The following is a 26,594-nucleotide window of genomic DNA, read 5'->3' as shown; positions in this document are numbered from 1 at the left end:
AAGAGTCAACCACATTGCTGGGGGTCTGGGGTAATATTAGGCTGGACAGGGTACAGAGCGCATGAGTGAACTAGATGGGATTCTAAGATTGGCTTTTTATGACAATCGGTAGTTTTATGGTCACCATTACTGAGATTCCAGGTGTGAGCTATGGTGGGATTTGAACCCATGTCCCCAGAGCATTTCTCCCCCTCCATCTTTGTGTGCTGCCATCTTGGTTCCCTTTTAAAAATGTCAAATTGCTGACTATCATTTAATTTGTTCACCCTTCCTATAATTGTGGCACTTCCAGCCCACTTCCTGTCTCTCATCTCATGACACATGATCATTGATTGAATTGGCTTCTGCTGCTGCTGCACACCATGGATGTCTGTGCTGGTCCATGGTTATGTTGGCAGTGGTTGGCCATTGCCGTCTTCAGGTGCCTGACCAAGAAACTCTCCTGCTCTTGCATCCTACCATAGGCATATTGGAAGGATTTACAGGCTGATGATCAACCTGTTTGGCCACATTATGAATGTACCTTTAAAGGAAGGCAATATAGAGGTAAAAAGGGTAGAGAAAACACAACCGAGGAGGCATATTATAGTTTGGGAGTGAGCGTTATCACTATCCTATTTTCTCTCTCTGGTTCTTGAGTTCATTGCCTCTATTCCTGAATGTTTAGAATTGGAAATTTTACGAATTGTGGTTACCAGAATTCTTTTGAGGTGAAGGTTCATAGAATCCCCTACAGTGCAGAAGAGGCCATTCGGCCCATAAAGTCTGCACTGACTCTCTGAAAGAGCACTCTACCCAGGCCAAATCTCTCGCCCCATCCCCATAACCCTGCGCACTGATTACGGCCAATCCACCTCCTCCAATAGCACCACCTCCACAATCATCCTCAACACCGGTGCCCCACGAGGCTGTGTCCTCAGCCCCTGATGACTGTGTGGCCAAATTCCCCTCCAACTCTATTTTCAAGTTTGCTGATGACACCACTATGCTGAGGCAGAGTACAGAAAAGCGATAGAGAAATAGTGAACTGATGCGACGACAATTATTTCTTCAGGAAGCGTAGTGGAGGACAAGCCCCTGTCTACAGCAGCAGGAACAAAGTGGAAATGGTCGAGAGCTTCAGGTTTCTAGGTGTCCAGATCACCAACAACCTGTCCTGGTCCCTCCACGCCAGCGCTATAGTTAAGAAAGCCCACCAATGCCTCAGGAGGCTGAGGAAATTTGGCATGTCCACCACGACTCTCTCCAACCTTTACAGATGCACCATAGAAAGCATTATTTCTGGTTGTATCACAGCCTGATATGGCTGCTGCTCTGCCCAAGACCCCAAACTACAAAGGGTTGTGAATGAAGCCCAATCCATCATGTAAATCAGCCTCCCATCCATTGACACTGTCTACATTTCTACTGCCTCGGAAAAACAGCCAGCATAATCAAGGATCTCACGCACCCCGGACATTCTCTCTCCCACCTTCTTCCGTTGGGAAAAAGATACAAAATCTGAGAACACGCACCAACCGACTCAAGAACAGCTGCTTCCCTGCTGCTGTCAGAGCTTTGAATGGACCTACCTCTTATTAAGTTGATCTTCCTCTACACCCTAGCTATGACTAACACTACATTCTGCACTCTCTCATTTCCTTCTCTATGAATGGTATGCTTTGTACAGCACGCAAGAAACTCTACTTTTCATTGTATACTAATAAATGTGACAAATCGAAAAAACCTAACCTGCACATCTTTGGACTGTGGGAAGAAACCAGAGCACCCGGAGGAAACCCATTTGGACGCAGGGAGAAGTGCACAGACAGTCACCCAAGGCTGGAATCAAACCCGGATCCCTGATGCTGTTATATTCCGTATTGTGTAGAGAACACAGATATTTGCCACTTAAAATCTGTTCTGAAAGTCCATTTTCATTTTAGCAAGATTTACAAATTAGGGAACATGCCCAAAAATAGCGCTGCCACCATTTTCATTTCAGCACGATTACCGCGCTTGCTGCCACACTCGTATTGTGACTGCACGTGCCCAATCTGTTCTATTAAACACTTCATCGCTCCCTCCCACTTGCTGCTGCTTCCTCCTGATCCTCACTGCTTCCTGCTCACTGCCTCTCTTACCATCTCATTCGCTCAGAACCGCGACAAGCAAAGTTGTGTCCAGAAGATAGAAGCGGTGAGAGGAAAATGCTGAGCAGGTGGGGTCAAGAACACAAGAAACAGAAGCAGGAGTCGGCCGCCAGACCCTTTGAGCCTTCCCCACCACTCAATACGATCATGGCTGATCTCTGCTGGCCTCCACTTCTGTGCCATTTCTCTATAGCCCTCTAGTCCTCGATCTATCAAATATTTATCCACCATCACTTAGAATACTTATAATGTTCCAGCCTCCGCTACCCTTTGGGGCAGAGAAGTCCAGAGATTCACCAGCCTCTGCAAGAAGAGATTTCTATGCACCTCAGTTTTAAATGCCACCTTGTTCGAGATGACTTGCCTATGAGTGAAAACATTTCACCATCTACCCTATCTATTCAGGATCTTGTATGTTTGAATAAGGTCACCCCTCACTCTGCTAAACTCCAACGAATACAGATCCTGAATATTTAGTGTCTCTTGATGGGATGACCTTCTCATCCCAAGAATTAGCCTGGTGAATCTCCTTTGGACTGCCTCTACTGTTACTATGTCCTTTTTTAGGTAATGAGGCCACTTCCAGGTGAGGTCTGACCAACACCTGTACAGCTGCAAAAACCTTACCTATTTTTGAACTTTAACCCCTTTGCAATAAAGGCCAAAATGCTATTAGCCTTCATCGCTACTTGTTGTTCCTGCTTACTAGTTTTTGCTCTAGAACACCCAGATCCCTCTGTACGTCACTCACCTGCAGTCTCTCCATTTAGATAATCTGCCTTTTGTTTCCTCCTCCCAAAGTGCATGACCTCACATCTCCCCACATTAAATTCTGCCAGATTTTCACCCAGTCACCCAATCTATATCCCATTGCAGAATCACAATATCCCCCTCACAACATGGGCCAGGACAAGGAGCGGCAAGTGGGAGGGGGCTGAGGGGGAGAGCGAGGGAGTCAAAAGAGGATTCGTGGGTCAGTTAAGTTGTCAATAGGTTGTAATGTAAAAATTGTATCTTGGAAAAGTAATCCACCCATTTATTGACATGGATTCTTATGGGAAAATGATTTTTGTGACCAGTTTTAGTTATTGCTGTTTTTAGGAAAACATTTGGAATGCTAAATGAGGGATAGCTGTACTGCATAAGTGATAAAACTGAATCAGTGTTAAAACTTTATTTTCTATTTAAGGATGGTCATTATTTCAAGGTATTTTTTGAAGTTTCCTGAAACTTGAACATTTTACATGCTAGTAACTAAATAAAGGTAAACTTGCCATAGTTCCAAATCGCCATCAGGCAGTTCTCCCCCTCAAAAGGAAAGAGCAGCCTATGGTCATCTGGGTCTGTGGCAACTTAACTTGGTCTCGGAATGATTATATTATGAACACCTATTTTTGTTTGTTTTTTCAATAGCACCTTGCGTCAGCGTGCTGACCCTGTGTACAGCCCCCCTCTGCAGGTATCTGGACTCTGCTGGAGACTGAAAGTTTACCCGGTGAGTTCAAAAGCCTGAGTTTGTGGTCATCAGAGAAGGCAGGAAGATGAGGAGCCTTTGTTCGTATGAATTTCAGGCCATGTTTTATGATTTTTAAGCACAATGTAGAGCAGTGATGGTGCAGAATCATCTTGTATTACACAAGATGTATGCATTGAAATGAATGTTAAGGAGGGGAATGAGTAGTGCAGAATGGTACTTGTGTTTAACCCACAATGATTTGAAAATTGTGGACAGGGAGAGCTCACAGATGCTGGCAACTTTTTAAGTTGATGCTCAAGTGATGCTTGCAGACAAATTTGGGAGCTGAACCAAAGTTGGGTCCATGATACAACGTACTAAGAACCTCCAATACATACTGGAAACACTATGCATGCTTTCCGTTACATTGTTTGCATTCCTATTCTGAAGACTTGACTCCTTGCAGCAGTACAGCATCATGGAGTATCAGAGTCCGCTCCAGTGCCTAACTGAGTGCCATTCTTCATGTACGTACCTGGCGATGTTAATAAATTTCTTTCTCGCAGGCACTTTCATTCTGCTCCCCTTCCCCAGCAGGCATGCAAAAGCGAGTACTCTTCCAGCAGTATTAGCAACACCTACAATTATCCCCTCCGGCACTGAAACTTTTTGAGGCCCCTTGGCTGAATCCCCTAATTCCCCCTGGCTATGGGATTGTACCATGTGTGAGAGCCACATGGCTGAGTCTCCCACTGAATTGAAAGTTGAGCTCCAAAGTAAATAATAGTTCCAGTAGTTGGTCCGTTAGCAAACTAGCTTCCAAAATATGTACAAGTTAGGAGCCTTGATAAATCATTTCTAAACTGTTCTAACCTGACCCTAGAGTAAAAATGGCTTTTGCAACTAATTCTATCAAAAATAAATTTGTTAAAACTTGACTAGATTAATAAGGAACTAGGGAAGAAGATTTGAAACAATTCCATCTATTGGTTTCTCATCCTAATACAGGATGGATTAATTTTAATCATGGTGTGTTTTTCTTAAATTGATTTTTGGGGAGATGTGAAAAACCTCGGTTTATGCATTAAAATCTGCAAACATTAAGTTGTGTGTTCTATCCTAGGATGGGAATGGAGTTGTGCGAGGAAATTACCTGTCGGTGTTTCTGGAACTCTCTGCAGGACTCCCTGAAACATCAAAGTACGCAGACTTTAAAGTTATTTTGTGTAATAAGCGAATCCCTGTCCAATTACTTCCTTCTGATTTTAGTGAGTTGGTCTGTTTCTTTCCAATGCATCTTCAACTCTCGGATTTTGCAGCGCGTTGTGATTTCCATATATATTTTATCCAGTTTGTTCTTTTCGCGCGCTCTCGTGCCTCAAGCTCTCGAGCTCCCTGCTGTGGTCTAGTTCCACAGGTGTTTGAAGCTTCTGATCTTAAAGTGGCCCCATAACCTGCCAGGCCTGCTCAGCGAGTGTTCGCTGAATGTTCAACTTTTGCCTTGCCATGTGTGATATCCCCCAAGTGAACTTTCCACCGGGAGGGGTGGGCATTGGGCTGCAGTTCTGCCCGTTTTTCTCCTTTCTCCTCTTGTAGTTAAACCTCAGCTGATGTAAATTTCCTAGAGGGTTTTTGGAATATTTTACAACAAGTGGTTGAGTGAGAGACAGTTACATCTGTTTATGAGTGATGAGATCAAAATTTAAAACGAGTAATGTTTGTTGGGAAGGAAGATGCCAAGTGGAGTTTGTTTTGTTGCTGAAACGAGTTGATGAACACGATTGTGCCACTTGGTGGCGTCGTGTGTTGTAAATTAGTCATGGTGCTCATCAAACGTGGGATATTCCGTTTGAGCATTACATCACGCTGACCAAGTCACTGGGGAGTTACCATCGCAAGCAGGATTCAGAGTATTGTCTTCTGATCTAATCCTTTCTCATTCTCAAACTTGCAGCAAGGTTAAAGTCTCTGCCCAGGTTTGATGAACTTGAAACTTGACTTGTCTCCTGCAAGGTGCAAGGAAAGAGATTACAAGAGCCAGAAATGAACTTTCCTTTGCTCTGCTAACTGAGAGAGCAAGGTCATGTTATCAAGCATGGAATGCTCTGGGCATGTTTGTGAGATACTGCTAGCTATAAATTGAATGTTATCCTCTGCTAACTCCAAGTGCTGTCAGGACATAACTGCTGTCCAAGATAAATAGAAAAGACCAAATGCTGAAAATCTTGAAAGTAAAGCAGATCTTGGACACTGACTAGCTGGTTGTAAGTTTTTCCAGCGTTTTGTGTGGGTTATTCTTTCCATTGCGGCCCAACAGGTTTGCGATCAGCCATTCCATTAAATAAAAACATCTGAACTCCTCCTCAGAATCTCAATCAGTTATTCAGGTGATTTGATCATTTTTCCGAGGAGTGACCAGTTTTGTTGAAGGAGTCTCGATATTTTTTTTAGAGCTCTTGTTTCAATCCATTTGCAGGTTATAATTACAGCTTTAGATTTTGCAGTTCTTCTAGCCCCCTTCCAAAGAATCAAATATTAAAGGAGACTTGACTTTGTATACTGCTGACCTGGAGGTTCTCCTGCAGTGCATTAGCAACTTCAGGGTAGTTTTAATCATTGATGTGCATACAAGTAGTTATAACTCCATATGTGAACTGACTGCAGGCAAAACTCTACCTAAACTGAATACAATGTCTGCAATGCTGTTGGCTATGAACTGGACTTTTTTCCAGTCCTTATTCTAATATGAGCCTAGATTGGATTCCGTTCTGCTTTAGCTGTCCAGTAAATGTACTCAACACCATAAATGAATCACAGTATTGATTTTAAGTATTAATGTTGGTGACTCAAGATGATGAGCCTGAGGCATGATGGTTCACCATTTCCATTGGAAAATTAATGTTGCTGGAAAGAGTGAAAAACACCAGCCGAACTATCATCTTTTGTGCACAGTTGCTGCACAGATGAGTGGCAATAGGTATTCAGAAGGACTGCCTATTTCTACCTCCATCACATCAAATGTCTCGCCCCACCTCCCTTTTTTTGGTGAAATCCTCATTTGTGTCTTGGTGACCTCCAGACTTGACTATTCCGCTGCGATCCTGGTTGGCCTCCCACATTCTACTCACCGTAAACCTGAGGTCATCTAAAACTCTTGCCCATGTCCTTGCACCAAATACTCTTCACTCTGTTGCCCTACACTGGAACCCAGTTGACATTGCCCTTGATTTTCGTTCTGTCTCATTCTTCAATGTCTTTGCCCCTTCCCTAACCTTTGTAATCTCCTCCAGCCCTTCAACCATCTGAAATATCTATGCTGCTTTAATTGCTCCACTGTTGATAGTTGTGCCTTCGGATGTCTGAGCCCTAAGCTCTGCTCCCTGCATCTTGCTACATTGCTTTCCTCCTTTAAGACTCCTTATAGTCCACCTCTTTGACCACACTCTTGGTCATCTGCCAGAATATATCCGTGTGGATCAATGGCATGTTTTACTTTATAATGTCACTGAGTGCCTTAGGCCTCTATTACATTAAAGGTACAATGTAAATACAAGTTGTTGTATTGCGAGGACTCAAAGCATGAGAGTAAAATATTTGGAAAAAGGAGAATGCAAAGTACTTGGTTTGCTCTTAAAATCAGCTTTTTGAAGCCAATATCGTTTACCATAACCACCAGTGACTAAGATTTCATGTCCTCATATGTAGCCCCATATAAACGATTTCTTAAAATCCTTGCATTAGTTTTTTCTTATGCTTCGTAGAAATTAGAAGCAGGGATAGGCCATTCGGCCCTTTGAACCTGCTCCACCATTCATTATGATCGTGGCTGATCATCAAATTCAATATCCTGATCCCTTTAGCCCCAAGAGCTACATCTAATTTCTTGTAATCTCACAATATTTTGGCCTCGCTACTTTCTGTGGTAGTGAATTCCACACATTCGCCCCTCTGGGTGAGCACAGGAAATAAGTTTTGTTTATCTCCATGGGATGTGGGTGTCACTGGCTGGGCCAGCATTTATTGCCCGTCCCTAATTGCCCTTGAGAAGGTGGTGGTGAGCTGCTGCCTTAACCTGCCTTAAACCACTGCAGCTCGTGGTGTAGGTACACACCCGCAGTAGTTAGGGAGTGAGTTCCAGGGTTTTGACTCACTGACACTGAAGGAATGGTGATATATTTCAAAGTCAAGATGATTAAAGGTTCGTTTGTTTTCTGTTTGTGAAAATGCTTGTAAAATTCTGGAGATGAGAATCTTTATCTAGATTTTAATTTTAAAAGTTAGCCAGGGATGTGCAGGTTGGTGGATTGGCCATGCCAAATTGCTCAAGTGTCCAAAAATGTGTAGGTTAGGGGGTTAGCCATGGTAAATGTGCAGGCTTGCGGGGGGTGGGAGGGCCTGGGTAAGATGCTCTGATGAGAGTTGGTGCAGAATCGATGTCAGCACGACCACAACACATCCACATTGTAGGGTTGAAATCGTCCACCTTGTCAGAATTTTCCCATCAGGCTGCAAAATCTTTGTTTTTATATGTGAGTTTAAGTGCTCCATGTTCTCTATATTTCTAGGTACGAGTACCGCGTGGAGATGGTTCATCAAGTCTCCAATGACCCAACTAAAAACATTATCCGGGAATTTGCCTCTGATTTTGAGGTTGGTGAATGCTGGGGTTACAATCGTTTCTTCCGATTGGATCTTCTTGCCAGTGAGGGTTACCTGAATATGCAGAGTGATACCTTGGTGCTCAGGTAATCAATGTGTGTTCTTCTTCTTTTCACTCGGCTACTACATTCCACCTTATTACAAATTGAGCTGGTGAGGAATATTGCATTCTCTAGTAAATCCAATCTTTGTCAGTGTGGGCATTCATTTTTGATTGCATGCCATCCCTGATCAAGGGAAAGGCTCTCAGCCAGCCTTTGTCTGGAACAAAACAAACAGAAAATGTCAGCACGACCACAACACATCTGTCAGCAGTATCGAAGAGAAAATACTGGTTAACATTTTTCTAGGATTTCTAGCACTTTCTAAATGCGGATCTGCAATATTTCTCTTTTTAGTCTTTTTGGCTGTTTCCTGTTCTGCTGTGGCCAATTTTCAGCTGAAGGTGGCAGCATATACCTAGTTCAATTTTATTTTATCTTTAAAATTGATTTTTTAAAAAAATAGTTTCTCTTTGCAGTAATAGCCTGATTTGAGCCAAGGGGGAAATCTTGCTTTTCATGAACACTGACTGGAATTCCAGGTCCAAGCACAATGTTGATGCAGAAACTAATTGTGCAAGGAACATGGGGCTTGGGACAGGAGTAAAAGCCCATCGACCCATTGTGCCTGCTCCACCATTCGCTTTAAGATCGTGGCTGATTGATTGATTGTGGTCTGAACTCCCTGTCCTGTCTGCTGCCTGCCCATGTCTATCAAACAACTATCTAACTCAACCTCGAATAAATGAAATGACCCAGCCTCTACTGCTCTCAATGGAAGAGAATTCTACAGATCAATGGCCACGGGAGAATTTTTTTCCTGATCTTTCCTCTCCCACAAAAGGAAATGTCTGCCTGTCTGCCCAGTCTCCACCCTGTGAAGTCCTCAGGATCTTCTGTGTTTAATAAGGTCACCTCTCAATCTCCTAAACTCCAATGGATATGAACCCAAACTGTTCAACCGTTCTTCAGAATAGTGAACCTTCTCTGAACTGTTTACAAAGCAATTGTATACTATTTCAAATAGAGACCAAAACTATGCACCGTGCTCCAAATGTGGTCCTGCCAAGTACAGCTGCATTAAAATTTCCTGACTCTTAAATTGTGTTCCCATTGCAATGAATGCCAAAATTCCATTTGCCCTAATCATTGCTGTACCTGCATATTAACTATTGAGATTCATTATCAGAGCATTCAGAAACATCTGTACCGCCTGCAGTCGTTTTTAAATAGTATACTGTTTCTATTCTTCCTGGCAAAATGGACAAGTTCGCATTTCCTACATTGCACTCCATTTGCCAAACATTTGTCCACTGACTTAACCTGCCTTTACTTCCTCTTGACAGCTTAATTTCCTACCTATCTTTGTCATTGGCAAATTTAGCTGCCGTATGTTCTGTCCCTTCATCTAAATCAGGGTTTCCCAAATATTTCCAGCCACAAAACCCTTGTGACTTCCAAGAGCATTGACTGAACCCCTAAAAAAAAAAGTTTTATTACATTGAAGTTAAAACCACAAAATTATTGTTTTTGCACAATAGGTACAAATATACAACAATTTATAGAAGTATTTTCTGTTTGTGTATGCATTTGTTATAATTTAAAAAAATCTCCAACAAATACTTAAGACTTCTTTATCATTTTAATGGGAGAGTGATGTTGGATCTTTTGCACACATTCGTTTAGTATTGGGAGTGCTGCTGGAGAGTTGGATTCTCATAACGGACACGTGCGTATGCACACAAGCCCAAAAGAAGCACTGACTCACTGCACCTACCCCCCTCTCTCTGCTGTCTGCTCGTCCTCTCTCGTACACTTGTTCCGTGGCGCCGCCACCACCACCACACCTTTGCTGCTGCTATTTACAGCGCATTCAGAGGCTGGCTTCTCACTGCATTGGCTGATGATGGGCCAACTATTGCCCCTGTCAATAACCAACACAGTGCGAAACCAGCCTTCGATCGGACAAGCTGGAAGGACAGCATTTTTCAATTTGAAAATGGCCGGACCTACCGCAGAACCCAGTTTGGGGAATGCTGACCCAAGTCATTGATAAAAGCTGTTGTGATCCCAACACTGATCCCTGTGGCACTTCACTAGTTAGCTTGTCAACTTGAAAATGGCCCATTTATCCCGATTTTCTACTTCTTGTTAGCTAACCAATCCTTTGTCCATGCTAATATGTTATCCCCCACACCATGTGCTGTGGGACCTTATCAAATGCTTTTTGGAAATCCAAGTACATCACATCTGCAGGTTTCCCCTTCATCCATTTTGCTTGTTACTTCCTTGAAGATCTAATTAATTAAACACTTATTTTTCTGAAAACCACGTTGGTTCTACCTGATCCCATTATGTTCTAAGTATCCTGCTGTAACCACCTTAATAATGGATTCAAGCATTTTCCCAACGACAGACATTCGGCTAACTGGCGAATTGTTTCCTGTTTTCCATCTCCCATCTTTCTTGAATAAAGATATTACATTTTAAATTTTCCAATCTGCTGGAATCTTCTGAGATTCTAGGGAATTTAGAAGATTTTAACCAATGCCTCTACTGTCTCTGCAGCCACTTTTAAGACTTTAGGATGCAGGTTATCAGGTCCTGGGGACTGGTCATTATAGTTTTCCCAGTACCTATTCCCTCGTGATGCTGATTGCTTTCACTTTCGCTTCTTCGTTTTCAAATATCTTTGTGAAATTTTCAAAGTCTTCTGCCGTTGAGACGGACGTCAAGCAGCTCTTCACTTTGCCATTTCCTTGTATAACAAGTTGAACGAAGATTAAAAATCCAGATTGTATGCTGGTAATAGGTGCAGCCTCGACGGTTCCTTAGTAAAGCTTATTGCAACAACTTTGTCTAAAAATTTCAGCATGTATTTGCAAAAGGCACTTGAATTCTGCCCAAAGATATAAATATGGTAAATCATCTTGTGGCGATGCAGGTTTACAAGGTTATGGAGAATCTTATAAACTGCTGCACGCGTGTTTGTAAGATCATAGAAGCTATTTGGCCCGTCGAATCTGCAATGACTCTTCAACAGATCATCTTACCCAGGCCCTATCCCTGTAACCCCATATAATTACCCTGCTAATTTCCCTAACCTTTCATCTTGGGACACTAAGGGGCAATTTATCATGGCCAGTCCACCTAACCCATACAGCTTTGGACTGTGGGAGAAAACCGGAGCACCCGGAGGAAACCCACGGAGACACGGAGAACGTGCATTGACAGTGATCCAAGGTTGGAATTGAACCCAGGTCCTTGGCGTTGGCCGCAGTGCGAACTACTGTGCCGCCGTGCCGTGAGAATTCTGATGGAGTTCGAAATTGTTGTTCAAATTCACTGGCAAAGTGTCTGCTATTTTATTCCCTTCCCTGGTTGCAAACCAACTATCATGTCTCCATTGGGGAAGTATCAAATGGAGACATGGACCAAATTGAAGTGATCCCCACCAGAAGTTGCTATAAAATTACCCGGGTGGCCTTCCCCACCTCCAACTCTTAACCAGTCTGCAATTTTACAGGTCTGCCAAAGTGGCAGGCATGACCTAGAGAGGCCCACTTGCACTTGCCTCAGCCCCAATCTAGGCTCTTGGTGGCTAATTAATGGCCGGTCCCCAACTGGCTTCAATTTTGAGACCGTTGGGAACAAGGGTGAAGCCTCCAGATTACCCTGCTCAGTTGGATAAACTTTTTTGCCAGTTTCTATATGACTAAACTGGAAATGGGCATCTGGTAGATGTCTAGTAGAATGGAATCATCTTGCTTAAATTCACAAAACATCCTCCTACTGTGATCACCCAGTGATTTGATTTACTTTGTCACATGTATTAGCATACAGTGAAAAGTATTGTTTCTTGCGCGCTAAACAAACAAAACATACCGTTCATAGAGAAGGAAACGAGAGGGCAGAATGTGGTGTTACAGTCATAGCTAGGATGTAGAGAAAGATCAACTTAATGCGAGGTAGGTCCATTCAAAAATCTGGCAGCAGGGAAGAAGCGTGATCTTAGACTTTTGTATCTTTTTCCCGACGGAAGAAGGTGGAAGAATGTCGGGGTGCGTGGAGTCCTTAATTATGCTGGCTGCTTTGCCAAGGCAGTGGGAAATGTAGTTAGTGGATGGGAGGCTGGTTTGCGTGATGGATTGGGCTACATTCACGACCTTATGTAGTTTCTTGGGGTCTTGGGCAGAGCAGGAGCCATACCAAGCTGTGATACAACCAGAAAGAATGCTTTCTATGGTGCATCTGTAAAAGTTGGTGAGGGTTGTAGTTGGCATGCCAAATTTCCTTGGTCTTCTGAGAAAGTAGAGGTGTTGATGGGCTTTCTTAACTATAGTGTTGGCATAGGGGGACCAGGACAGGTTGTTGGTGATCTGGACACCTAAAAACTTGAAGCTCTCGACCATTTCTACTTCGTCCCTGTTGTTGTAGAAAGGGGCATGTTCTCCACTACGCTTCCTGAAATCGATAACAATTTCCTTCGTTTTGTTGACGTTGAGGGAGCGATTATTGTTGCCGCACCAGTTCACCAGATTCTCTCTCATTCCTGTACTCTGTCTAGTCATTGCTTGAGATCTGACCCACTACAGTGGTGTCGTCAGCAAACTTGAAAATTGAATTGGAGGGGTGTTTGGCAACACAGTCATAGGTGTATAAGGAGTATAGTAGGGGGCTGAGAACACAGCCTTGTGGGGCACCTGTGTTGAGGATGATTGTGGAGGAGGTGGTATTGCCTATCCTTACTGATTGTGGTTTCAGGACGTTCAGGATCCAGGAGAAGTGAAAAGCATTGTTTTCAGAGAAAAGCCAAAGTCCAGGCCTCAGAGTTTGGAGATGAATTTCGTGGGAATAATAGTGTTGAAGGCTGAGCTGTCGTCAATAAATAGGAGTCTGACATAGGTGTCCTTGTTATCTAGGTGTTCCAGGGTTGAGTGCAGGGCCAGGGAGATGGCGTCTGCTGTGGACCTGTTGTGGCGATAGGCGAACTGTAGTGGATCTAGGAGGCTGGAATTGATTCATGCCATGACTAATCTAAACACTTCATAATGATGGATGTCAGAGCCATCAGATGATGGTCATTAAGGCACGCTGCTTGGCCTTTCTTTGGTACTGGGATTATGGTCGTCGTCTCGAAGCAAATAGGGACCTCATTGGTGTAAAGAGAGGTTGAAGATGTCTGCGAATACCCTTGCCAGCTGATCCGCACAGGACCTGAGTGCTCATCTGGGTACCCCATCCAGGCTAGTCGCTTTCTGCGGGTTGACCTTCAAGAAGACTGCTATATGGCTGTATCACTGCATTAAGTATGCTCAGCATAGTTCTGATCCTTTGGGTGGGGGGGGGGAAGGAATCATCCTTCCTGTTAGCCACACCTCCAAGTTTGAAATCACAGCAGATTTTGAAAGGTTACTCTTCAAATGTTCCAAGTCATTTGTAAGATTTGATCTTTGAACAGAAACATTGCAATGTCATGGAATTGCTGTGAAGATGTGCAATCGGACGAGAGACTTGCTTTCAGGAGTCTGTGCTGGTATGAATTTGTAAAAAGATGTTGGTCCGCGAAGCTGTGTTCCCTGCATGCCCTGGTAAATTATTGTCCATCTTACTCGGTGGTAACACAGTGGCTTCTGAGTCAGCAAGCCATTGTGCCCCATTCCTGGATTTGAGCGAACAATCTAGTCTCTCAGTGCAGTACTGATGGACTTGTCATCGGCTGCCCTTGATTCAAGAATGACGTCTGTTCTGAGTTGAGAGTTTCTGCCTTCATGAGACTGAGCAAGCCAATTTTTCAACCTGCATATCTTAGGGCAGCTGCAGCATGATATCCCAGGAGGTAGTGGGATCCGGAGTGCTGGGTTTTCTTTCTTTTCCTTTGTTGTCACTCTCTGCCTCATCATTAAAGGATTGGAACTAGAAGCAAGATGCAGCTTAATGGACAAGTTATTGCCTTGGTAACAAGCTCCTCCGATTAATTAAGGTCAGAGCTGCCGTACTTCAAGGCGAGCGTTGGGTACTTGTCTTTGAAGTGTTTTCTTTGTCTTCCCTGGAAGCTTGGCCACTTAAGAATTGAGAGAAAAGAGCCTGAGAAGGGAGTACAGCATTGCTGAATGAAACATTGAGCAGTGTCCTTATCTGCCTGTTCAGATGGACATTAAAATATCCTGTAATTCTTTTGACTACAGAGCATTTTCTTGTCTTCAGGCCTCCGTTTATCATCTTAGTGGCATAGTGCGAATGTCACCAGATTAGTAATCCAGAGGCTCTGGCTAATGTCCCAAGGACACCAAATTGGAATCCCACCACAACCGCTGGTGGAATTTAAATTCCGTTGATAAATCTGGAATGAAAAAGCTAGTTTTGGTAATAGTAACCATGGTCAATTATTGTAAAAACCCATCTGGTTCACTCATGTTCTTCCTTTAGGGAAGGAAATCTGCTGTCCTTACCTGGTCTGATAGCCGTGTGATTCAGACCACAGCAATATGATTGGCTCTCTATGCCCTCTGAGATGGCCTAGCAAGCCACTTGGTTGCATATCAAACAGCTACACGGCCTACATAAAGGAATGAAACTAGGCTGAATACCTGGCATTGACCTAGGCACTGGAAATGACGATGGCAAACCCAGCCATGTCGAGCCTGCAAAGTGCTCTGTAACAACATCTCGGGACTTGTGCCATATTTGGAAGAGCTGTGCCACAGACTAGTCAAGTAACCGCCGGACACGGTCATACTTTCAGAATCATACCTTACAGATAATGTCCCAGATACCAGCGTCAATATCTCTGGGTATGTCCTCTCACCCTGATGGGACAGATTCGCCAGAGGTAGTGGCATAGTCAGGAAAGAAGTTTTCAATATCAACCCTGGACCCCATGAATCATATGACATCAGATCAAACATGGGCAAGAAAACTAATTACCACCTACTGTGCCCCCCTCAACTGATGAATCACTACTATTCCATGTTGAACACCATATAAAAAAAGCACTAAGGCTGCAGGATATACTCTGGGTGGGGGACTCAATGTCCATCACCAAGAGTAACTTGGTAGGATCGTTACTGACCGAGCTAGCCGAGTCCTAAAGGGCATAGCTGCTAGATGGAGCCTGTGGTAAGTGGCAAGGGAGCCAACAAGAAGAAAAATCTAATAAAATAAATTACTGTAGAGGCAGGAATCTGAAACAAACAGAAAATGCTGGAAAATCTCAGCAGGTCTGACAGCATCTGTGACGAGAGAATAGAGCCAATGTTTTGAGTCTGGATGAAACGTCATCAGAGGTGAAGACAATAGTAAATAGGATGATATTTATAGCTTGAGGGGAGGGGTGGGTGGAGGGTAGAGGAGAGATTTACTAAGATGTCACAGCCAAAAGGCACAGGAAATGTAAATGATGGTGACCCATGGCTGAGAACACAGGTGGCCAAGGTGGTAAAGAAAGCATATGGCATGCTTGCCTTCATCGGCCGGGGCACTGAGTACAGGAGTTGGCAAATCAAGTTGCAGCTATACAAAACCTTGGTTAGACACATTTGGAGTATTGCATGCAGTTCTGGTCACCACACTACCAGAAGGACATGGGAGCTTTGGAGAGAGCACAAAGGTTCATCAGGATGTTGCCTGGTCTCGGTGTTGACTATGAGGAGAGGTTGAATAAACTAGGATTGTTTTCACTGGAAAGATGGAAGCTGAGGGGAGACCTGATAGAGGTCTACAAAATTGAGGCATAGACGGGGTGGATAGTCAGAGGCTTTTTCCAAGAGTGGAAGTGTCAATTACAAGGGGCACAAGATCAAGATGAGAGGGGGAAAGTTTAAGGGAGATGTACAGTTGGAAGTTATTCACGCAGCAAGTGGTGGAAGCAGGCACATTAGCAGCATTTAAGAGGCATCTGGATGGGTACGTGAATAGGGAGGGAATAGAGGGATACAGACCGAGTAAGGGCCAAAGGTGTTTTTTTTTAGTTTGGTTGGGGCATAATGATCGGCACAGGCTTGGAGAGCTGAAGGGCCTGTTCCTGTGCTATCTTTTCTTTGTTCTTTGATAGCAGCCATTAAGAAGTCAATGTATAAATGAAGCCGTCAGTACCAGAATGCAGGAAGACCTGGACAGCATTCAGGTTTAGGCTAAAGTATCATTTGCGCCACACAGGGTGGCGGGTAATGACCATCTCCAACAAGAGGAATTCCACCTAACTCATGACATTCAATGGCATTACCATCACTGAAACCTCCACGATCAGCATCCTGGAGCTTAACCATTGACCAGAAACTGAACTGGACTAACCATATAAATACTGTGGCTACAAGAACAGGTCAGAGGCTGGGAATCCTGCGGCAAGTAACACGCCTCCTGATTCCCCAGATCATGCCCACCATCTACAATGCACAAATCAGGAATGTGGTCACATACTCTCCACTTGCCTGATGAGTGCAACTCCAACAACACTCGAGCTTGACACCGTCCAGGACATTGCAGCCTCTTTGATTTGGCACCACCCACAAAATCCACTCCCTCCACCAATGCACAGATTTGATTTATTGTCATATTGTTTCTAGCGTGCTGTGCAGACAAAGCATACCATTCGTAGAGTACATAGGGGAGAAGGAAAAGAGAGGCTGCAGAATGTAGTGTAACAGTGTAGAGAAAGATGAATTTAACATGGGGTAGGTTCATTGAAAACTGGTGGCAGCAGGGAAGAAGCTGTTCTTGAGTCGGCTGGTACATGATCTCAGACTTTTGTATCTTTTTCCCAACGGAAGAAGGTGGAAGAGAGAATGTCTGGGGTGCGTGGAGTCCTTGATTATGCTGGCTGCTTTTCCGAGGAAGTGGCAGCAGTGTGTACCATCTACAAGGTGCATTGCAGAAACTCACCTAGGCTCCTTCGACAGCACCTTCCAAACTCATGACCTCTACCACCTGGAAGGACAAGGGCAGCAGGTACATGGGGAACACCCCAGCTACAAGTTCCCCTCCCAAGCCCCACACCATCCTTAGCTAGAATTAGCTAGTGCTGTTCCTTAACTGTCGCTGGGTCAAATTCCTGGAACTTCCTCCCTAACAGCACTGAGTGTACCTACACCACAGGGACTGCAGTGGCTCATGAAGGCAGCTCACCACCACCTACTCGGGCAATTGGGGATGGCCAATAAAAATGCTGACGTAGCCAGAAATGCCCACATCCCATGAAAGAATTTAAGAAAATCAGATTAACCAGTTGTTAATCTAATTGATCTGTGTGGAATCTTACTTTGTGCAAATTGGTTGTTGTATTTGTCCATACCACAAATTACAGTCACTGATGACTGTGTGGATCGTGCTGGAACACAATGTAAGTGGTGTCGTATAACTGAAAATTATTTTCTTTCGGATGCTTTTTATTATTGTAAGATGTACTTTATTTGATCATTTACTCTGGTAAAATTGCCCGCAAGTGTAATTGAATCTTTGAAGTGATTCAAAATTTCCATCAAGTTCCCATTAGTTTGGCCTTATTACCTCACCACTCATTTTTGAGCTAACCGTGAATAATTGTGCCTCAGTTTCATTAGTTTTGCCGGCACTGATGGTCAATTTGCATTATGTTAATGTTGAGCATTTGGATTGTCTTTATTTTTAGATTTCTCTAGATGTCTAAAACTGTATTGATCAATATTTTATTTTCAAAATAATGCTAGACTCCCGTCATTGTTATCCATCTCAATGCCCACAGGTATCAGGTACGTGCTCCTACGTTCTTCCAGAAGTGTCGTGACCAAAATTGGTACATCAGCCAACTCGAGGTGGCTCAGACAGGTTACATTCAGCAAGTTAACAATCTCAAAGAGGTCAGTGCCAGTAATCCGTCTTCATACTTCAGTCAAATAGGAATTTAAACAGCGCAGATTGACAGTTTGATAATACCAAACCTCTGACTCATTTTTTTTTCTGAATATATTCTGGTCTTCCTGATTTAGTTGCTTTCACAGCCCTCCGAAGAATTCAAATAATAGCCAACTGCCTGAGTCATTGGCTGCAAGTGCAGAATGCCTTTGTGTTGCTATCAGTGTGTCCTCTTCTTCACTTTGTTTCTTTTGAAATTGTGGCAATTGTTTGCAAAAGTGTTACAAAAGGTTTAATGTAATAGCCTGTTTGAAGAAAAATGAGTTCAAATGTGGTTTTGAGGATGTTAAACGACCCTTTTGTTGTTTCTAATGTGTTTTGCTTGTATTTCAATTTCTTGTGACATTTAGCACCAGCTGTGTTTTCCCAACCTGGAGGAAAAAAGTGCTGTTGATCGATTATTTTTCTTACAAAAGAATGGGCCATATTATACTGTAGGAAGGAATCTAATGGCATCTGCTGTCAGTTGGATTCTAAGATTATTTTGCACGGCAGATCACACAGTGCAAATTAAGAATAGCCCAGCACTGGAATGAACAAGGGCAAGAAACTGTGCATCTCCCTGACCAATCTGATTTTTAAAAAAAATTATGAAATTAACAGTCAAAGCAATGGGAAGGAAATGTTTGACTTGATTTATTATTGTCACATGTATTAATATACTGTGAAAAGTATTGTTTCTTGCGTGCTATACAGATAAGGCATACCGTACATAGAGAAGGAAAGCAGTGCAGAATGTAGTGTTACAGTCATAACTAGGATGTAAAGAAAGATTAGGTTAGAGGCAAGTCCATTCAAAAGTCTGGCAGCAGGGAAGAAGCTGTTGAATTACACTGGACGGAAGTGAAGTCAAATTAGGTATAGAAAGAGAGATTATAGTATCCTACAGTGCAGCAGGAGGCCATTCGGCCCATTGAGTCTGCACCGACCACAGTCCCAACCAGGCCCTATCCCATAACCCCATGCATTTACCCTAGCGAGGCCCCCTGACACGAAGGGGCAATTTAGCATGGCCAATCCACCTAACCCACATCTTTGGACTGTGGGAGGGAACCAGAGCACCCGGAGGGAACCCACGCAGACACGGGGAGAATGTGCCAACTGCACACAGACAGTGACCCGAGCCGGGAATTGAACCCGGGTCCCTGGCACTGTGAGGCAGCAGTGCTAACACCACTGTGCCACCGTGCCGCCCAATTGAATTAAGAGTGAAGAAAAGAGCCAAAGAGAAATACTGTAATTTTCAGAATATGTATTTTGCCCCTCGGTGTATCTGAAAGTTGGGGTATTTATTTATTTTGGTGACTGATCAGTGTTTTTTTATAAATGGGTGGGTGCTGAGCATTTGTTCCATGTCCAGGAGCCTGTGCTAGCTTGCCTTGTGACTGTAGCTTGTCCTTGAGTTTCTCAAGTCTGACATAGCGTTCCCTCGCTCTGTTACCATGGTTTTCAGCAACTTCTGTCACATTGCATTTTGAAGGCTGCCATGGGGTGCTCTCCCTCTGCCATGTTAATGGTTAAAATTTTTAACTCCCAAAGTTAGTATGAAAAACCGTGCCTTGTACAAGGTGGCCTATTATAGGGAATTGCTCTGGTGATGAAAGTAACCAATTAGGGAGCAACTGAGCTAGGCCAATTGGTTTGATAGACACCGCGCTTTGCAGGTTACCATGTCTGCTCTTGGAAAGAAACTAATCAACTTCAATTTCAAGCCAACATGAATGGGAGGCTTACGATCGCCTTGCATATGTACCTCACGACCCTAACTTAGCCTGTGCAAATAATTTATCTATCAGCAAACCCTGAGGGACGTGCCAGATGATTTATTGCTGTCCTGAGAAATGTATCTGTGTCAAAAGCTGCATTTCATCTGAATGTCTCTCATTTTGCGCGAATTTGGCAGCTTTAGGGAATGGACCCTTTAGCTTCGTCAGGTTTGCTCAGCACTTTTGTCAATAAATGATCAATTTGACCACCATACAGGCAGCCCTTTGATGGTCGAGTTACAATGAACGGCACTTTACATAAATTTGCGCACACTTTTGGCTCTACAAACACCAGTTTTGACGTTATGACATTCTGCACCACCCGTCTTTCATATTTTTGGGTCAATGACTCCGAATGAATCCATGGAACTGGAGAAACCTCCCTCTGATTTTCTGGTAAAAATGTGGCCTTGCAGTACAGAGGTATGGGGACAGAGACAGGATAATAGATGGCTAGGGAGCAGTGGAGTGGGAGAGGCAATGCTATCTGTCTTGGCTTTATGCGCCTAGTTTAGACAGGCACTTACACAGAGCATGAGAACATAGTAAATCTGCCAGCACCGAACTGGGATCATCTCCTCGTGTATCCGTATGGTTTAATCTCCTACAGTGACCTGTTGGCTTCAGATGAGTAGCTTACCACCAGCAACCAGAGATGCACAAACCTGAAGGACTGGACATTACCATGTCCATGAATCATTCACTCGTTTTTAACATTGTACCTATGGGGAAATTGGTTCCGACTTGCAACGTTTCGGCTTAACGCTGTTTGCAGGAACCATTTGTGCCGTAAGTCTGAGGTACACCTGTATTGCAAAAGTGTATGTTCATATTATACCAGGAAAATTAGACTTTCATGAAGTGCAAACTTGAGGATATTATATTTGGAAAATGTAACTTAAATTTAAAAAATTTTTAGAAATTTCAACATCTCCATGAAGGAATGAGACTTCACGGTTGTAATTGTTTGCCACGCCAGGGAGGAAGTTTGGAAGTAATTAATACTTCCCCCATCATTAATAAGGTGCTTAGACTGGAATGGAGAAGACCTAACTTTTCAGTGGTCAGACAGTCATCAAAATGCTGTTTTTTGCAAAAATTAAAAGTGGAGCAGGCTAACTCCAGCAGAAACCTTTGGATCCTTGAGTTTAATCATATGTCTGCCCCCCCCACTTGAAGTTGCAGTGCCATTCGGAAATAAATAGCAGCAAGCACCTTTAGCTTCCCCTAACTTCCGTAAGAAAATTTGGACCAAAGAATTTACTTTCTGTTTTCTAAACCGAGTACTTCTAAAAACTGAAGATAAAACTAAAGTTGAAATACATCAGCTGGTCCCTGAAAAAGAAAGGTGCAGGAATGCTTTGAATCCTTAGAATTCACCTGACCAATTAATCAAGCACTCTGCATTTTCTGTTTCATATTTCTGATTTCCAACATTTTCATGATGTCTCTTCATCTCTACTCCCTGATAATTCATCCAGTGCAAAATGTAAATCCACACCCACGTTTGAATAACTCAGCTACAATGATGTTTTCTTTGACTTCGAGAGTCATTTTAGATGATGAAACATTGCCATAGTTTTAAACATAGACCAATAACACACAGACAAGGGCCATCCTCATTCGCGGCTGGGATTTCCAGTGCACTGAGAGTGAATGGAGTTTCAGCTTGGCCACATTTTCTGTTCTCGTTCGCAATTGGCCCTGTCAGGGGCAAGACTGGAGAATGCTTGTGACTCGGGTGCCACATTGTTGTGTTCATTACCAGTAATTGACATGCTGTCACTTTAAATCACAAGACTATTTTATGGAACTGGCTGTGGCAAGCTACATTAAAAAAAAAATAAGGCAATTAATAGCAATTGAGCTAAAATGTCCTTGTGTCAGATGGTAATACTGAAGGTGACTTAAAAAAGCACAGGAAAAAATGGTCCTGAATATACATGCACACTGGTATGCTTCACAAGCTGCTATTATTGTTCACTCTCTCCCTCAACTGTCTGCCCCCTTGTCCACCATCTGAGACAGCTGATCTATGGCTAAGTTTTTTTGCTTTCATTGTCTATAACTGGTTGCAATAAAAGATGAGTGTAACCTGGGATGATTTGTCCATACTATACTGATTTTTTTTCCCCCTTCCTATCAACATCTCCTAGTTTGAATAACCTGAGATCAAAAATGCATCAAGATTAGTGCTGTTGCAAATCTACTTTTGACTTGGTGGTACAGCATTGTAACCCATCTAACTTGGAAGTACTTTTTTTTTGGTTCCAAACCTGAATGGTGTTTGAGAATACCTAAAAGATGATGCTTATCATTTCCTTGGCCCTAAAATATGGAGTGTGGATCATAAAGGATGTCTGTGCCTCTTTATCCAAATATAGTTGCTCATTGTAGTTGAGTCTAATCTATCGTGTAGCCTTGAAATGATGATTAAACTCCAGCCATTTTCTGCATGAAGCCCTTTCTGGTTAAGTCATGTTCCTGGATGAAGGGGGCCATCGTCACTGCACTACACTCAGCCAGATTGTGCTGCTTTCTCCTGTTTTCTTTGAACTTCGTCTTTTGCAAGTAACCTCTTAAACAAAAAAAGAAATTCCCTTTTATAAAATATGGCACGTTGGACGAATGTTTAGAATTTTTTTAAATGCCAAAGCTTAACAATTTTGGCTTTGAATGCTACTGGAGCCTGCAAGAATCTGTGCTGCAAGAATTATTACAACTACTTGTGCTTTTCTCTGCAGTAGAGAACGGAATCTTGTCGATACAAATTCATATCATTTAGCTCAGAGATTTCCTTCAAGACAATCCTATTTGATTGGGGATTATAGATCTGGAAATAGGGAGAGCCTATTCATCTGTTAAAATCAATAAAACACTTGAATTAATAGAATCCAGATGTGTTTGAATGTCAAATCCTCTTGCTTATCAGAGATTAAAGTAATGGCTTTTATTTTATTATGGCGATATAGTTGACTTATTTCCTCCTAGGATATCAATGAGAAATGGCATGGCCTCATTAGCTTGGTCAGAATTCATACTTTCTAACCAAGTCCATGAATCCACATGTTCCTCGCAGTATTCTATAGACATAGTGCAGCTATCTGTAAAATAAGTCTTATCAACATTTTGAGGAGAAACAAGCAGCAAGATGACAATTGTGCATTTAATTGCTAAAGGAATGCACTTGTTAATTAATTCTGTGCTTTGTAAAATATCTTTTTAAAAATCTCTTCCATTTGTACCTTCCTCCCTGTCCCAAACTCTGCAGAGATTGGCCATTGAACTTTCTCGTAACAGGGCATCTCAAAACTTGTCGCCACCTGATACACACTTGAGCCCACATAACAGCGATTGCTCAGACATGAGGATGAAAAAGCTGATTCATAATGAAGATGTGCCAGCAGAGGGAGCATGCTCAGTATTGGCCATCAGCCTGGTCAAAGAGGAGGACGAAGAGGACAAGATTGCGCAGGATGACTCGAATGTAATTGGCTTAGTTACAGCTACAGACTCGCTTTAGCTTCTAATTGTTTTGAAAACCCTTTTAGTGTAGGACCTTCCAGTCTAATTTTTGTGAAACTTCAAACAGCATTTCAGGAAAATGTACCCGTGACCTCTTTAAAATCCTAGTTTCCAGAAAAATCAGTGTGATCTGGCTTGGTTAACAGTGCTGCAAAAATGATTCCACATTTCAGGGCCTTGACATATGGCCCATGAATTTCTCTGCATCCTCTTTTACGTTGTAATGAGGATGCAATCTGTAAAAGACAAAACGCATGTAGAAGAGGTATCTCCTTTTTTCATTAGCAGTCCCGCTGGATCGAGACTGACTCACTTCCCCTCCGGTCCGATAGGTTCTGAGATGGTAGAGGGTCCAATGTGCCATCCTCAGACTTTGTCTCATTCAGGACAGGTGGTACCTGGAGGGTAAGTGAGCAGGTGGTTGGAGGTTTGTTTGCTCTGATGTTTCGACTTTACTCCTGCATACTCCCAATAAAGTTTTAACGATGGATTTTGTACCTTCCCAAAAGAACCTTCTCCATTTTGGTCAGTTACGTGACAAACTCCTGTGAGTGAGCAGGATGCTTCAAGGGCATCCGTAATGCGCTTCCACAATCCTCATGGGAGTCTCCTGCCATGACCAAGTTCTAAGTAGAGCAGCTAGTTTGAATGAGCAATAAATGCTGGCCTTGATGGCAACGTCCATATCCCATGAAAGAATTAAAAACTGCTACACAAACATGTCCCACCCAGCCGAGCTAGCTTTGCATGATTATTGTTTCATACTGGACATGTTGGCTTGGGAGAGGACACTGCTGTTGGACTGCCTTTCTTGCCACCCCATTGGGAGGACGTTACAAAGGCTACTTCTGATACTTCCTCGGTGCTTTGAGATACCTGCTGTAAGTTGTCCAAACCTCCATATAAGAGCTTGGGGATCACTGCGGCCTGGTAAACCATTTGGTCATGGGTTTGAGAGCCTAGTCCTCAGGTACACACTTCACACTGAAAGCAGTGATGAATTTTGTCACCTGTCTGCCTTGCTCCAGCAGAGGCTCCCAAGGTATGGAAGATAGTCCACTTTTTCCAGGATTCAGCAATGATCTTGGTGATTAGGGATGTCATGGTGGCACAGTGGTTAGCACTGCTGCCTCACAGCTCCAGGGACCCAGGTTCGATTCAGGTTTTGGGTGACTGTGTGGAGTTTGCACGTTCTCCTCGTGTCTGGGTTTCCTCCGGGTGCTCTGGTTTCCTCCTACAATCTAAAGATGTGCAGGTTAGGTGGATTGGCCATGCTAAATTGCCCCTTAGTGTCAGAAAAAGGGCAGGTTGGAAGAGGGCCATAGTTTTCCGGGTGTTTAGTGAAAGGCCCATTTTCTTGTATGCTTCTGGGATATGCTGAGATGTATGGTTATCAAGGTTACAACAGCACATTGGTTGGTTTGCATTCAGGGCAGTAAGCATCAAAAGAATTAGATATCCACAAGAATATCAACATGTTGCATGTGATTAACTGAATCACTGCAAAAGTTCATTGTTCTGTTATCACAAGCTGTGCTCTGTTCATGGCTACTAAAGGAGTCCTTTTGTCAGGGGAAATGTCTTGCTTTCACAGCCCACCTGAGAATGGAATTCACTCTTGTGTAATGTTTGTTCTGAAATTCTTTATCTAACTGATTATTAATACCCTTTTCTTAGTGTGCACATTTCAATTAGAAGTTTCCTTTCAGTTAATTAAACATTAAGGTAGATGAAATGTTAGAAAATAATCAAGATGTTTTTAATTGATGTAAAATTTCTCTTGTTGGTTTAGCATGATCTGTCTGATGGTGACCTGGACATAGAATGCCTCACTGTGGACGATGAATTGATCCAACTTGATGGCAGCAGCTCCTCCGCTAGTTCCACAGCAACCAGTAATACTGAGGAAAATGACATTGATGAGGAGACCATGTTAGTATTGCCATGAAATTTATCCATTTATTTATTGCTGTCACATGTAGGCTTATATTAACACTGCAATGAAAATCCCCTAGTCGCCACACTCCGGCGCCTGAAGGAGAATTTAGCATAGCCAATGCACCTAACCAGCACGTCTTTCAGACTGTGGGAGGAAACAGAGCACCCGGAGGAAACCCATGCAGACAGGGAGAGGGTGCAGACTCCACACAGACAGTGACCCAAGCCGGGAATCGAACCAGAGTCCCTGGCACTGAGGCAGCAGTGCTAACCACTATGCCACCCCTACTGAAAGAGATCATTTAACTCATCAAATTTGCACTGGCTGTTTTGAAAAACAATTAAATTGTTTCCATTCTCCCACTCTTCCCCATATCCGTGTATTTTTTTCCCCAAGTATTTATCCAATTCCCTTTTGAAGCCTGCTATGGAACTCATTTCCACCAGGCTGTTGATGCAATCCAAGTCCTAACCACTCACCAAGTGGTTGAGGGACGGGGAGAATTGGCTTTTCCTCGTGTTGCCGCTGGTTCTTTTGGCCATCGCTTTAAGTATGTTTGTTCTGGTCATCAGTCCTTCAGCTGTTGGAAACAGTTGTTCATTTACTATCTAAACCCATCAAGACTTTGTCAGATCTCCTTTTTGCTCGTTGTAGAGCAAGGCAGACGATCCCAGTGTCTTCAGTTCTAAGTTATGATGATCCTTTATACCTGGAACTATTCTAGTAATTAAGGTCCAAATTCGGGTTAGATTGATTGGCCATGCTAAAATTAACCCTAGTGTCAGGGGGATTAGCAGGGTATATGAGGGGTTATGGGAATAGGGCCTGGGTGGGATTGTGTTCGGTGTAGACTCGATGGCCAAATGGCTGCCTTCTGCACTGTAGGGATTTTGATTGTATAATTCTCTACTGTTTATGTCTGTCCCAGAGTGCGATACCTTTAGAAATGTTCCAAGGTTGAACTAGTGTTTTGAGTTTAGCATAACTCGATATTGGCCAGATTTCTTGCTCCTAATTTGATATCCAGTAGCCCGACTGGAGACATTTGGACTCTTGTCTGTCCCTTTACGAATTCCCTACCAGCGCATGCACCAACTTGGCTCTTGGGAAGAATTGCCACTTGGTTAAGGTGCCTGAGGGCTGCCAGGGCTCCCAAATCCATAGCCAGCTTGAAGCAGCCCTTTGAGA

The 26,594-nt window shown here is 43.2% G+C and overlaps 1 protein-coding gene across 7 annotated transcripts in view; it reads left to right on the top strand.

Moving 5' to 3' along the window:
- The window catches only part of trim37 (tripartite motif containing 37), a 104,004-nt gene that overhangs the window by 31,651 nt on the left and 45,759 nt on the right, over positions 1 to 26,594 (top strand). For all 7 annotated transcript variants that reach the window (XR_013499072.1, XM_078224663.1, XM_078224662.1 and 4 more), the window contains 6 exons: positions 3,546 to 3,627; positions 4,712 to 4,788; positions 8,154 to 8,333; positions 18,007 to 18,121; positions 23,214 to 23,429; positions 25,260 to 25,399. Coding sequence is in view for 6 of the 7 variants with exons in the window: in XM_078224663.1 (XP_078080789.1) it covers positions 3,546 to 3,627; positions 4,712 to 4,788; positions 8,154 to 8,333; positions 18,007 to 18,121; positions 23,214 to 23,429; positions 25,260 to 25,399 (810 nt within the window). In the remaining variant the exon portion in view is untranslated. The remainder of the gene's footprint in view (positions 1 to 3,545; positions 3,628 to 4,711; positions 4,789 to 8,153; positions 8,334 to 18,006; positions 18,122 to 23,213; positions 23,430 to 25,259; positions 25,400 to 26,594) is intronic.

This window comes from Mustelus asterias, chromosome 12, assembly GCF_964213995.1.
Source record: "Mustelus asterias chromosome 12, sMusAst1.hap1.1, whole genome shotgun sequence".
In the NCBI taxonomy this organism is placed as follows: domain Eukaryota; kingdom Metazoa; phylum Chordata; class Chondrichthyes; order Carcharhiniformes; family Triakidae; genus Mustelus; species Mustelus asterias.
The sequence above is the reverse complement of the archived record's forward strand: the minus strand, read 5'-3'. Positions and strand labels throughout refer to the sequence as shown.